At 39.5% G+C, this 15,603-nt stretch overlaps 1 protein-coding gene across 1 annotated transcript; it reads right to left on the bottom strand.

The window, feature by feature from the left end:
- Nucleotides 1–10,462: 10,462 nt before the first annotated feature.
- Nucleotides 10,463–15,084, bottom strand: cyp7a1 (cytochrome P450, family 7, subfamily A, polypeptide 1). Its single transcript, XM_068600731.1, has 8 exons — nucleotides 15,002–15,084; nucleotides 13,684–13,924; nucleotides 13,337–13,546; nucleotides 12,827–13,021; nucleotides 12,480–12,679; nucleotides 11,244–11,374; nucleotides 10,899–11,077; nucleotides 10,463–10,786 (listed from the first exon to the last, which is right to left on the bottom strand). Exons 1-8 carry the CDS (start codon nucleotides 15,082–15,084, stop codon nucleotides 10,463–10,465), a joined length of 1,563 nt encoding a protein of 520 aa, XP_068456832.1.
- Nucleotides 15,085–15,603: the final 519 nt, after the last annotated feature.

Below are 15,603 nucleotides of genomic sequence, written 5' to 3'. Positions count from 1 at the left end.
CCTTCTATTTCTTCTTCTTCTTCTTCTTCTTCTTCTTCTTCTTCTTCTTCTTCTTCTTCTTCTTCTTCTTCTTCGCGGGTGTTGGCAGATTGCAATACCGGCTTCTTAGAGCTATAACCCCACCTATTGTAGCGGATGTGCAGAACGGAATTTACCTTTGTCTATCCAAATGAAATCTTATTTAAAAAAAAAAACAATACTGTAATTATATCTTTAATTAAGACACATTTCACCACTCTCTGAGTTTTACACACACACACACACACACTATATATATATATATATATATATATATATATATATATATATATATATATATATATATATATATATATATATATATATATATATAATATATATAAATATATTAGGGCTGGGAAAGTTAACGCGTTAATATCACGTTAACTTTTCAATCGCGTTAACTTTTCAATCGATTAAAGGCGTTAATTATTTGATCATGTGTTAACTGCATGTTTTTTTTTCTTCTGATCATGTTGGTCTTTTGAGCCAGACAGAAATCAGTAACTATAAAAATGATTCCTTTTATACAGGTTTGCTGGGTCCCTTTTCTCTTTCCGCCCAGTCTTCTATGACTCTGAAAGCCTGAGGAAGTAGGGGAACATTACTTATTGCAGTAGGAGAATAGAAGTGTGTTCCTTCAACATCATATTCTTCAGATTTTCTTTTTATCTTTTAACTTTCATCCCAAGCTCTTTCCATTAAACCTGTAAACCCTGCCATTCATTCAGGACACGAGTATTTTTAAACACACATCCTCAAAGAGGAATCCAGTGAGCCAATGAGCTGCAGTGACTTTCCTCCTGATTCTTCCATCATAGCGCTACTCACGTCTCAATGCTTTGTTCAGTGAGATTTAGCTGCTTATCTCATCAATTCAATTCAGTTTATTTTATATAGCCCAAAATCACAAATACAAAATTTGCCTCGGAGGGCTTTACAATCTGTATACATAAGACATCCTTGTCCCATGACCTGACATTGGATCAGAAAAAAACTCCCCCCAAATAAAGATAGTAAACCCTTTCAATGGGAAAAAGGGAAGAAGCCTTCAGGAGAGCAACAGAGGAGGATCCCTGAACAGAAGCAATAACTGTCATGTGACCAGAAAAGGATTTTAAATATAATTATTGGTTCTTTCCAGTCTAGAAGTAACAAATGTGTGGATCAACATTACTGCATCGCTTTGAGACAGAATATGCCGGATTCTTGAAATGTTCCTTAGGTGAAAAAAGGCAGTCCTTGAGATTTGTTTTACGTGAGATCCAAAGGAGAGTTCCTGGTCATCCAGAGAAACCATATCATAAGTTAATTAATAAGTTATTTCTGAGGTGTTCTGAACCGAGTAAAATAACTTCAGTCTCGTCAGAGTTCAGCAGCAGGAAGTTCCAGGTCATCCAGCTTTTTTTTTTTATTTCTTTAAGACATGCTTGAAGTCAACAATGCCGTCTACTTATGCCTGCAAATCTGCTCCCTAGTTCTTTCCAGATTTAGCTCTCATTCGATTACTTTTTAACATTTTGAACTGACATATGTACACACAAAACATCTCCATGCACAAGATTTACAACTTCAAATGCATTTTGAATACATTCATTGAGGTTTTTATTTCTTTAATAACTGGCAGATTGGTAAAATGATGTGTCTTGAGGTTTATTGGATTAGTTGGATTGGTTTATAATGACATTAGCATTTTGTTAGGAGAGGGACTGTAGAGTTGAATGTATGGAGGTCAGCCATCACCAACCACTGGACTGCAGCTTTCCTACTGAAGGTTCAGATGTGATGAAGAGGCAGAGCACGGTGGATCATGTTCAGGACATCCTTGAATAGGACTCTCCTGCCTTTCCCTGCTGCGCTTATGCACCTCTGGAGGGATAATCAAGAAACAAGGAGTGGCTGGAACAAACTACCACATACTGTGTCACTATGTGGCTCAAACCTGTGTTGCTGGTTCGTGAATTTTACTTCCAGGGCACTCAATAAATAATCCAAAGTGTGGTAACACATGGTCAAGGTATCATACAGATACAACCATATATGTGATGTGTAGACACTTTATTGTAAAGTAACTAGTTCACTGGGACATCTACTTGCACTAGTTATCCACTGTGTGGTAGCATTGTTCTTCCCAACACAGAACAAAAAAGAGATAATATTATTACAAATATTTTATATGTTATCTTTTCTTCACAAGTGTACAAATTGTGAACTGCACAATCTACCTTCTCCTCAGGCTTCTCTTGGTAGCTCTGAATTTGAAGGACAATTGCAGCAGAGAATTGCTTTACCGCAGTGGTGAGGTTGATTGTCTTTCAATCAGAGGATTGGTGGTTTGAGTCCGTCACTTGTGCCTTTTTACTTGCGTCGTAGTCCCTCCCACGACGGATGCTTGGAGAGACCAAGGAAACCATGCGAGGAGAGAGGACATGAGGAGAGAGGACACGACGAAATGTGATATAATAAAAGTTTGTTTCTGATGACATCGGCCGAGTGACATCTAATCACATCTGGATCAGTTGTCATCGCTTTAACAGCTGACAAAGTTTGTGTCTGTAAACATTATCATCGGAACAGAGTTATTTTCTGGGCCGGACAGTTTTAGGGAACATTCTAATTAAAATCTACATAAAATATCAATTAAAAAATGATTGTATAATGTTTGCAGTTGATGTTTGCGAATGTGGCTCAGCATGCCCGTTGTGTCAACCTGGGGGACTCTGAGGCTGACACCATTTCCCTCTTCTGCGAGGGGAAACTCTGAGAACATTTCGTTTGAAGAGGCCTCCGTCAGCTGTGGGTCCTCCCTCGCTGGGGCCACTGCGCGGTTCAGGGCTTCCTTATCCGTCCCCCCTCCCGATGAACCGGTCGGGCTAGATGGTTCTGTACCAGCTGGGTGAGTGCGTTGTCCATTGCACTTCGTTTTTCGCTCTCTGAGTACGTATTTTATTGTGAATCTTTCAGCAACGGATCCGCCGTGCCCACATTCACAGAAAACAGGAAACTCAGACAGTAATAGTTAAACAAAAAGTGTCCTTTAATAAGTAGGCTTTGGGAAAAGGGGGATGGGGTCAAATCCAACAAAAGGTTCCTCCTGGTTGGGGTCTTTGGTTTCACGATGCAGTTCCGGTGCGCTGCGTGGGCAGATCAGAGGACAGGTCACTACACAGATCACAGGGTTACCTCCTCTTGGTTGCGGCTTCTCTCCAGCAGTTCCTCCTGGCTTCCTGTCCTGTCTGTCCTCCTGCTGCTTCTCTGGCTGTCCAGATAAAGGGGCTGGTTAATTAGTTGATGGCCTGCAAATATGTCCAGTGCCAGATGCCAATTGGTTGCAGGACCTGCACTGGCAAGTACCTCCCATTAATCACCTCACCCAGCCAGAGGATCCGCCTCCTGTGCTCCGCTCCTCCCCGTGGCCTGCCACACCGTCTTTAAATCAGAGTGGTTCGAGCCCTAGCTCCGGTAGTCCTTGTTGTTGTGTCCTTGAGCAAGACCCTTAACCCCTAATTGCTTCCCGTTGCTGTTTCTACAGTGTATAGAGCAGAAATGTAAGTTGCTTTAGATAAAAGCGACAGAGACGTGCATGTGAGCAGCTGAGAGGTGCACTAGTAGAAGAGAAAAGCAGATATTTGGCCCAGATATCCTATTTTACAGATATTACTGGGTATATTCCATAGCTCAACAACACAAATAGTGACAATTTGTATAATGTATTAATATAATTATATTTTTTATAATTAATATTATATATATATATATATATATATATATATATATATATATATATATATATATATGTATATATATATATATATATATATATATATGTATATATATATATATATATATATATATATATATATATATATATATATATATATATATATATATATATATATGTGTGTGTGTATATATTTTGCTGGCTTAAGGTGGGTGGGGCCAAGCCCTGTTGTCCTCTTCGGACCGGCCGCCACTGTGTGTCACCCTGTTGATGTGTTAAAATGTGTTACACATCATAACTTTGTCTACTGACACTTTGACCTTAACAACACAACATGTTACCTGTCAGAATGACACAAATTTACCATTTCAGGATATTTGAACACAGATCAAATGACCCAAACAGATAAAAGCTTTGCAGCAGTGTACACATTGTTTAAAATAGGTAAGCCAACTTTTGTTTTTAGCAGCCTTATATAACAAGTATTCAACAGAAGATCAATAATATCTACACATAAATCCATTCCATCCATTCCTTGTCATGGTTTACCCTGAAGTAACCTCTCATAAAGTTACTTCAGGTCAGGACTTACATGTTATCAGTGTTTAGCCCCGCCCCTGATGACTGTCCCCGGGCCTTTGTTTTTTGGTTAAAAAACGAAAGACTTGTATCCAGAATTTAACACAGAGTGGCAGAATTGTTCCTGCGTGAACAGGTGAAATGAATTATAAAAATAAGCTGTGGTGAACTGTAAGCTTATATACACTATAACATCATCATCTTTGGACAACAAAGGTTTCTTGTCAGCAGAAGTTTTTCTTCCCTTGTTCTCCAGATATGGTTTTCACAGGTTAATATACAGACGTAAAGCGTCATACTGGAATATTCATAACCCATCCACATTAGGCATATTTGACCTGTGTGACGACCCTCCTCCCGTACCCTAGGTGTATGGAGCAAGTACAGTCTCAATTATGGTAAATGCACACAGAAAGATTCCCAGATCCGCAGAGAAAGATTCCCAAATGCGTACAAAGATTCACAATTGCACATAAAGATTCACAAATGCACACAAAGTTCACAAATGTACATAAAGATTTACAAATGCACACAAAACAATTCACAAATATATTTGATTTACAAATGCACACAGAAGGATTCACAAATACATTCTAATGATTTATGTAGATGTAAAAAAAAAATCACAAATATATTTTGGCATTTGTATGTATTTTTTTTATGAATCACACTGCATTTGTGGCTCCTCATTTACCAGTTGCTTTTATGAGACTCCCCTTTCTTTATTTTAAATGGATCTACCCGTAGCCAATCAGATGTTGCTCTCATTTTCAAACCAATTACATGAGCATAGCTCCAGCTCCCCCTCCCCACGTGGCTTCATTTGCGCTAGAGAGGGGGCGTGGAGTATTGTGAGCAGCCATTATTCAGATACTGTTGTAGGACTCCTGATAACGTTATCAGTGCCGCTGCCAGCCATTTTGGTGCCCTAAGCATAACTCCTTCATGGTGCCCCCTTCTCAATGGTTGAAAAAAAAGTTTGTGCCAGTTTAACAGTTTATAAACACCAAACCATCACACACTGTACATTTGAAAGTGCAAACTTCTCTTCAGCAAATACATACATTACATTAAATAAAAATATGTACAAACAAGAATAGTAAATCTTCTTAAATAAAACAAAGATGATCTTCTTAAATAATAAAAAGATTTAGAGGATGAAAAGTCACGACAGCTAAAACACACATTCATTAAAATAATGAAAAAAATTATCAAAATAAAACAAAGACATAATTTTTTGAGAGAGCCATAATGCTATTTTCTATGGATCTAGCATTTCCACCAGTTTTGGGAGGCTCTATAGAGGCACACGTCTGCATTTCTTCGCCGCAAAATCACTAATTAGGTCATATGAGCTTCTGAGCCACTTCACCATTGATGCTGGTGACAGCAAGACCACTTAGGTATGTTTTAATGAGCTTTAGTTTTGAACAACGTCGCTCAGCAGAGGCAACTGTAACAGGAAGAGTCAGGCACCAGGCTCCAGGGCACAGATTACACTTAACTGTTATATTTTTCTCTTTTCACGGATACAAATACAAAAGGCTGTGATCAGAATACGGGACTGGAGCGGTCTGGCGCGCGGCGCGTATTTGTCGTGGCGCGTATTTGTCGTTGTCTCCCCCCGCCCCCCTCCCGCCGTCAGCGGCTCCCGGGGGATATATGTCGCTCTTGCCTGTCTTCTTTAACAAGAATTAAGCATGGACTGACTTAAAAGAGATGCACGGGCATCATCTCACAGTTTCTTTCTTTTCCTTTTTTCTGACCCTGACTCCTGTTGTCGCCACTAAGAAGTGCACCACCGCTAGCTTGGGAAGTTGAGTACGTATTTGTTTTGGGGGGGTGGGCACCAATGTAACTTTTTTTGAGCAATTAAATATATCTCTTGTTCTGCCTGTTTTGTGATATACACATGCCTAAAAGGTGCCTAATATTTTTATTCCAAAAACATATCGGCATTCGAATTATTATATTTATGATGATATTTTGTTGCATATTTTTTGCTGCCCCCTTACGGGCCTGGTGCCCTACGCACAGCGCATTGTATGCCTTGTGGGACCGGCGGCGTTGAATGTTATGAACCCAGACACAATCATGTTTTATGTTCCGACTTTTGTGGGACTTCCACATATAAAGCAGAACTAGTGATAATTTCAATGGTGTTCTTGAGCTAGGGTGACCACAGCTAGGGTGATCACTAGGGTGACCACACCAGACGTCAGGATTTTCAATGTCCTGTCTGGCGTCAGGCGAGCATCAAGCCACATGCGTATTTGTCCTCCTTTTTGGAGTTGCACTGGACCTTAAGAGCAAGTGAGACACAGAGAAAAGCTGATGATATACTAATAATAATAAACTAATAAAGTTTGCTTGTTATATCCTCAAAACCAAATTATATTGTTCAATGTTAAATCACTTCGATGAAATCGGAGCCAGCCGGTCATTTCAAAAAGTCCTGCTGAGATCAGGCTCCTCTCGGCGGGCAGAGAAGCGCTGACCGCCCAATGCTGACGGCAGCCTATCTTTGATTCTTGACAAATCGACCATAGTTTTGATGCTTAAACAACTAACTTCTCACCAGAAAACATCTCAAAATGTGATTCGAGATTGTATTTTTAATACAGCCGCTGTAGACATCTTAACGCTGATTGGTCGAGACTCGACACGTCACATCAAAGATGTTCTATTGCGAAGATGATAACATCAGCTTTTCTTGATGAGAAAACTCACAACTGAAAGTGAACCGGATTGTTTATGTTGTCTGCATGACAGAACACTTTGGAAGCCCATTTCCACCACAAAAAAAGTCATAATTATTAGATCAAAATTCATAATTATGAGATAAAAAATAATTATTATGAGATGGTAAGTGTGCATGCGCTGCTAGCGCTGTCTTCACATGCCTCTTCATCCCCTCGCCAGTCTAATTATTCAAACCATGCAAGCGTAACTGTTGATGTTTTAGCTCAACAAATAATAGCATTGCTTTTAATGTAGCTGTTGCTGTGTTTCTCGATTTGTTGATTGTGGTCGAACTTGATAAACTGGAAGCATGTTATGTATATATATTAGTGCTGTCCTATTAGTGCTGTCCTATTAGCGCGTTATTAATGGCGTTAACGCAAACCAATTTTAACGCTGTCAATTTTATTAACGGCGTTAACACATTTTAATTTTTCAACGCCGGATGTAGCTCAACTGGATGTAGCTCATTCGGAAGCAAAACAATAGGCACGCCGTTTGGGCTTGAAAGCTAGACTAACGTTACGGTTTGAAATGAATGGTGAGCGCGATACGGCAACATAAATGATGAGACGCTAATGAATGGAAAGTTTACTTTCAAAAAGTTGTCAGATGGTTCCCATGACAAGACCAAAGTCGTATGTGCCGTTTGTCATTGTGAACTGAGCTATCATCGTAGCTATCCAGTCAGAAATACCACTCGATGGCCGAGCACACAGCTGATGCTAACTCTGCGCCCCCTCGTCATAGCCAGACAAGAACAGACAATGTTAACGTTGTAGAGGACGAGGATCTAGCTGATATAATACGCATCGCATCCAGCGACAGGACCTATGAACCCTGACTGCTATGTTCATCTCTCTCTCTCTCTCTCTCTCTCTCTCTCTCTCTCTCTCTCTCTCTCTCTCTTTTTCTCTCTCTCTCTCTTTCTCTCTCTCTCTCTAAATATATATGTTATATACAGTATATATACACAACATGCTTCCAGTTTATCAAGTTCGAGAACAATAAACAAATCTGTTGAAAACAGCGTTTAGCCTGAAAGCTGGTAAAGTTCTACACTATTTTCTTTTTAGCATGACATCCATTGTATGTGTGTGTATTTTCATCTTGCCAGTCTGTATTTATGTTATGAATTAACAAGAATCCTTGTATTACTTGTGACGTTAGTTATGACATTTAACACCCTACAAAAATATATACTTTTGAACAAAGACCTTGACCCAACGTCTACTTCCGGAGCTTTTAGCCACAATGCTCTGTTATCTACATTATTAGTTTATGACATCATAAATGTCTAGATAAAAGAGAGACGTAGACATCATTTGCACCGAGTTTAACAACTAGAGACATCTGAACATGACAGACAGACAGGTGTATAAAAACATTTTATGTTTGTACAGCAGTACACGTCAACACACGCATGTGTTTGCATTTTTGTGAATAACCTTCAGATTGGCATGGAATATATGGTGTTCTGGTTATCTATGTAACCACATTCTGATCCGAAGTTTACATAATCACTCATTATCTTACTATTTTGTCTATATTTCCCATTTGAACTATAATTTTGTGGAAATAAGTCAGTTTCAACGATGGACTATGAATGTTTTACGCTTCATGTGAAGCACTTGAATACCTGGCATTGATATATATAAAGGTCAGCATTGACTGAAAAACCAGACACATCTTTAGCAGCGTTTGAGAGTGAGACAGTTAGAGAGAGCAAACTCCAAGGTTGATGGAATCTCTATCTTTTACTTCAAGGTGAAGTCAGTACATAATAGGCTGCTGATTACAGTAATACATTTAGTGATTAAAAAGGAGTTTGGTCGAGCTGCACCTCACAAAATAAATTAGCCGACGTGAAATATCGAAGTACAAAACAAGTGATGACAGAGCAGAATAGATGAGCTAATGTGTTCACACTAGTTTTTACTTGCTGTGATACATACACTGAACATGAACATGTTTTACTGCACAATGTTGGCTGTGATAGTCAATGCTAACACATTAAGTTGTAGTACTTCAAAAGGGCAGCCATGAGAACTTCCAGTAGCTCCAGGGATTAATAGAGCAGAGTGGTGAGCAGGGTCGTCCTTTAATCAGAGCATCGGTGGTTCAATCCTCACCTCTATTAGTCCATAAAGATGGGTCCTTAGGCAAGACACTTAACTCCAAATTGGTGCCGTAGCTGTTCTATGGTGTTTGCTAGATAGTCCTGATCGGCAGGTGGCACCTCAGTGTTAAAGTGCTTTGTGTGGTCGGAAGACTAGAACATGTGCTAGTATTTCAGCATGTACAATATACTTTACCGATGACATTTTCCCAGATTATTTCATTTTTACATGGTACTGTTGGTACTATTGATGTAAAAATCATCTTTCACAAACTCGAAGAAGCTAGTTCAGGGGAGTTTACATTGATAAATTACATAACTTTACTCCTAGGAGTAAGGAGAAGACATTAAAACAGCAAATAGACCATCCTCTTGGTGTAAAATATACATTATAAATATAAAGTATAAGTCCATGATTATTATGGCCGTGCAGCATTCAAAGTTGTTGAAAAATACTCCATAAAAACACAGCTGTGAACCTATTACAGTAGTATTATTGTACCAAACAAATTGTTACAAAACGTTTTGCTGTGAATGTACCTGTACTGTGTGGGATGAACCTGCATGAGTTGGAAGAGATGGACAGGATAGAGTGGAACGATAAAAAAGAACGAAGACATTCTAAAACTTATGAGAGAGGAATTGCGGAGCGGGAAAAGAAATGAGTTTTGAAGAGTTGAACAGACAGATTAACAGTCCATCAGGTTTTTTTCCAAAAAGGAAAAGATGAACCCTATGATTCCAGGCATTACAATGTTGCTTCATGTATAAAAGAAACTGTCTTTGTGTCAGGCCCTGTGGATATGAAACACAACTGTCCAGTGAAACATTCTGGACCAGCACAGACGAGGCGCTAACAAGGAAACAGTGAAGACTGTTATGTTCTACTGTAGCTGTCGTTCCTCACGTAATGATCTCACCAATGATTTAATTGCCAGAGTTAATGTAGTGTACACACACTCTGCCACTTGATTTAAAGAACAATAATGTCACTCAACAAGATTTTGGGTGAATCGCTCAAACACGCAAAACCACATTTATTTTATAAATTCGTATGGCCCGAGGTCCATCTTCAGCAATTGAAGATGCAACTCAACACTTTTACTCTGAGCTCCTAGATGTCTGCCTGTCCAAGATAGGAAGTTTATAAGGGCTCCATATGTGCAGAATACATGTTCTTTAGCATAAAATGGAAGCAACAAAAATATATAATTCAGTTATATACAGAAAAAGCTTATTCATTAACACTGTTAAATATACACTATGTACACAATGTTCTTCAATCACTCTGCCTGACAGAAGGCTGAGTAGTTCGATTTCAGCTTGTACCTGAAGTCCACATCATAGGTAGGCTGGAGGATTCCCAGACCAGCACGGGATTGGTCAAGAGGTGGGACTTTAATAGCAGGGTCTAATAGTTCCATGTCGAAGTAGGCCAACACTAGAGTCAGGAACTGCTTGATCTCATACGCGGCAAAAAATCTGCCGGGGCATTTGGTGACTCCAGAGCCGAAGGGCATGTTGAAGTAACGCAGCCGCCGGCCATTGCGATAAAATGTAGTTTTCTCCTGACCCTTCTCATCCAGGAAACGGTCAAACTTGTACTCCTACGTGGGGATGAGGAGAGAGGGAAAAAAGTTAGTAGTCCAAAAATTACAGCAATTTCCTGAAGAAGATCGTTTTCTCATTGATGAAGTAGTAACTATATAGAAGTCTTACATAGGGGTCCTCATAGATCTCTGGATCGTAGTGCAGCATCGGTGGATATAGAGCAATGACATCATCTTTTCTAATACGGTAAGCTTCTTGGTTGTCAAGGTGAAGCAGGAAGTCCTCCTTGGCAACACGTACATTCATAGAAGCACTCGAAAGACGCATGGCTTCTTTAATGACGCTGTCTATAGACAGAAATATGTAAACATAAATTAGGTTCATAACATTTCTTTACTGCATTTAAAATGAAAACATTATTTTTTAACTAAAATTCTGTACATACAACGCATTGGAATATTGTGTACCATGTAGGCAATGCCAGACTGGAATTTAACTAATGAATAGTCTTACCCATAACAGGCATGTTGTCCAGCTGCTCCCTGGTCAGGTTCAGTGTAGGGTTGCTCGGGTCAACCGTCAGCCCTGAATCCTCTAGAACTTTCTGCACTTCCTCACGAGCTCCTTTCATAGCATCTGGGCTCCTAAGCATAGAAAGAGGAGCCTGTTACTGTCACGGTAAATATTCTTATGGACTGATTTTGGATAACTGCAGGAACACATACTTGCATTTCATTGTAACAGCGCATGTGTCTATTTTTCTACATTTAATTGTAACTTGTGAGACTTGGTGCAAATATATGAATGGACCTGTATAGTACTTTACTAGTCTTCCGACTTCTCAAAGAGCCTTTTAACACTACATGACATCATTCACCCATTCACACAAGATGCCACATCAGTATCATCAATCATTGATACATATTCATACACCGTAGGGAGCAATTTTAGGGTTGAGTATCTTGCTCAAGGACACATCAACATGGGCTAGTGGTGCTGGGGATCAAACCGCCAATCCTCTGATTGAAAGACAATCCTGCTCACCACTAAGCCACAGTCACTTTTTTAGATGTCTGAAGAAAATAAATACTAATGTACATGGACATGTGGTCATATGAACTTATTAAATATTTAGTTGCAAATGATTTTCTTTCAATTACTTTCTGAAGTCTTTTCCCATAATGCTTTACAGCTGAACCCCCTCAAACACCTATCTTAAAACTGGAAGCCCTTTTGACGCTAAGTATTATTGTTTCATTTTAAATCTAATGTGCTACAGTGACTACCGGCACTCTGACAAATCATTGTCTTATGTCAATTGGTTGAGCTTGCAAATTTAAATAGTTAAAATCATTGCAGAATTGTAGCATATTGCTAAAATTTAAATGCTAGTGTAACAATTTGATCTACTGTGTTAGGCCTGTCAGTTACAATATATTGGTCTAAAGTGTATAGATTAGATATATACATAAATATACATGCATATATACATATAGTCATTTCAAACACTGAAACGTTCATCACCTTAGCCTCAGACTGTGAACAAAGATGTGTTTTCTTTCACCACAACTGACATTCAACCGACAGCTTGAATTATGATTTACCAACAACAATAAAGTCATTAGAGACTACAAATATTTTCTTCTGTTCACACAGAGCAGAACCACTAGTGCGGTTGAGTAGACCAATCCATTTACTGTCTTCTGTTCTTTTTCCTGAACCTAAAGAAAAAGAGAACTATCAGCATACCTGATCATATAAAAGAGACTCCAGAATGTAGCAGGCAGGGTGTTAGCCTGCGAAGCCCAGAGCAGAGCGACGTGGGTCCTGGCCTTGCTCAAGTCATTGAAGGTAGATAAGGAATCGTTCAGGATGATCCTCATAGAGATCAGATCAGACATGTTCTCCCTCTTGGACAAGTTTTCAGCATGCATGGTTTTTGCTAGATTCTAGACATAAAAAAGAAATACTTGAGTTTCTCTTCTATACAGTTGATCCTGCTTAGGTTGTGGTAGCACAGAGACATTGTGGCATCAGGTCAAGGCTGTTTATTTCGTCATTGCCTCCTTTGATAGTCATTGGAAGGGTCCACTAACCTCTCTGGCACTGTAGGCACTCATGAAGACATGGATGGGCAGGCCAGCCACCAATGCTGGAAAGATCTTGTCAAACTCTTTGAAGTTCTCCAAAGCGTTGAGCACCAAGGCTTTCTGAGCTGCCTCCCTGGCCTGGCGCCGGTCTTCACCAAGCTCTTTACCAAACAGAGTTAGGTAACCAGATTCAAACATCACCTGGGAGACAGCAAGACAGAAGGAAACATGTCAAGCCTGTTGGCAACAAGCTTTGCCTACGATGTGTGAATGTTAGTTAATCCTGATGACCAAGTGGCTCCTCACATCAGTGAGTGAATTGGTGAATGACATTGCTATTTTTTTTTGTTACAACAATGAAAATTTACTTTTGTTGGACAAAATGTTATTAGTTTTGTGGGTCAATTTAATCCAGACTATGTCCACTACCTATAAAACCTTAGGCCCGATGGCAGACTACATCTTCTAGTCTTAAATTATGTTGTGCGTTTTCCAGTCTAAACTCCAATTGCTGACCTTGTAGCAAAAAGCAAAGATGCCATCCACCCCCCAATGGTCCTTGCTAGGGCTGAGGGTGTCTGACCTCAGCATGACATCCTGTAGGTGGCCCATCATGGACTCTATCAAAGAGGGCAAAGCCTCACCCTGCAGGGTCTTCAGAAAGGTTTGGTGAAGGTTCTCTGTGGTGTGGCCATGACGAGGGTCAAAGCTATCGTGGCCGAAGGCCTGGTGAGTTAAAAAAAAAAGAGGTTTAGAACCACGGAAGGACTCACTGGTGTCATCAAAAATTATTTTTATGGAAGAAGAAAAAAAATTGACAGAACATGCTATGAATGTTAGAAGAGGAAATCTAATACATTTACCTTAACAGACGTAGCAAAGTGGAACTTCCTCCAATCCAGGTGTCTCCCTTGTCTGATGACTGAATGGTAAGAGAAGGGGTCACACAGGAAGTGGATGTACTGGCCTGCGATCTTGCAGGTGAAAATATGACCGTATTTCTTCTGCCGGCTGCGGAGGAACTGAAGAGGGTTGGCCCCAAACTGCAGAGCACAACCCAGGTAGGGGATGAAGCCATTCTCCACTGCAGGCTCCCCAGGTTGTCTGTGGGTGTTGACAAAAAAAACAATATACGGTGAAGCCAAAACAAATAGCCAGGGATACACGGTCAATGTGTTTTCCATTGGGCTCAGCTGTTTGTCTAGACACAGAGGGTTTATGATGATTGCATGAATTAAAAATAATAATCCCAGACATTTGTATAGGAGTCATGCTCATTCTTTTCTTACTCTTGAGGACTGACTGATTCAACCTATAGCCAGCTCATGGAAGTTTTTACTTTTTGTCCAATGCAAAACAAAAACACAAAACTAAAAACACCTTGTCTAAGAAATAAGAGAATTGTCAAAAGATAACTCAATATGGTTCAACAATGTTTGCACTGAATAGCAACCCTACTGACAAAATTGAAATTTATAAAATCACTTTCCAAAATATTATTGGGCAACCTGATGTTTATTTTTTTCAAACCAGTTGCAAACCCAGAAAGTTGTGGTTCATGGTCACTGCCTTAACCCATAGGCTCCCACGCTGCTCTATGTCCTTGGGTTTAAGGGGGCTCACCATGTAATTGCATCCATTTTTGTCACCACTGAACTATCAAATGTCAAATTAAAGAATAAAATGCTTCCCAAAATACTTTAATGAATTTGTTCTATTGCATCTTTCTTTCTCATTGAAAAACAGTGATGATTCCTAAGTGAATGAGCACAGTTTCCTTGAAGTGGAACCGTGCTCAAAATATTACAAAATAAAACGCTCTTAGAAAAAGAAAAATCTTTCTAACATATATTTTTCATTTGAAACTTCTTCAGATTTTTAAAATCTGATCATGGTTTGCAACAGCAGATAAGCACTGACAGCACACTGGTGAAACAGCAGCATACCAAACACGTTCCAATATCTTTTGTTTGTTTTTCTTTCTCTGTATGCATTATGTCATTCACAGCACATAAGTGGTTACGTAAACTGCCGCATGCATCATGTTGTTGCATGAGATGTCTGTTGGTGTTCAGCATACATCGGCTGATTACTTTGAATGTTTAATGTTCTAGACACACTGTATAAGTCAAATACAACAACCATAATACATTGCATCACACATGTCCTGTGTAGTCTTACCTGTGTCGTATTCCCACAGCAAGCCATAAAAGGCAGCAGAATCCCACCACTACTGTCCATATCAATGCAATGCTTATTATCATGGTAATGATGTTGTTGTTGTTGATGATGATGATGATGATGATGATGAGATGAAGACCCAGCACCCCAGGAGGCTACCGCTACTAATACTTCACAAACAGCTCAAACTGAGAGGAACTGCCATTCAAGATGCTTCCCTAAGTTCCTGGAGACTCACAGAGTGTTACTGCTTGTTGTGCAAGCAGCCTGTGTGTGAGCAGTGTTCCACCTAGTGTGACGACAGGCAGCGTGTGACAGGTTTTTATACCTGCTCTGTCCCATGTGCTGATTCATGGGTTGCTTATTTGCAAAAGTTCAATTTGTTGTGCAACATAATGAGCATGTCCCTATCTGCAATGATTTTCTTTGAGATTACCCTGCATGTATTTCTGAATAAAGTAAGTGGTGGAAGATTCTTTTCAGCATTTCTTTTCTAAAATAAAAAATAAACAATTCTACATCAACACCTGCGGATTGTGATTGTGATATGATCATTTTTATTTCTATATCTCAAACAAAAAAAAATATTAACAAAAAAAATC

This window comes from Clinocottus analis, unplaced genomic scaffold (assembly GCF_023055335.1).
Source record: "Clinocottus analis isolate CAN_PGR_092001 unplaced genomic scaffold, fCliAna1.0.p SCAF_11, whole genome shotgun sequence".
Lineage (NCBI taxonomy): Eukaryota > Metazoa > Chordata > Actinopteri > Perciformes > Cottidae > Clinocottus > Clinocottus analis.
The sequence above is the reverse complement of the archived record's forward strand: the minus strand, read 5'-3'. Positions and strand labels throughout refer to the sequence as shown.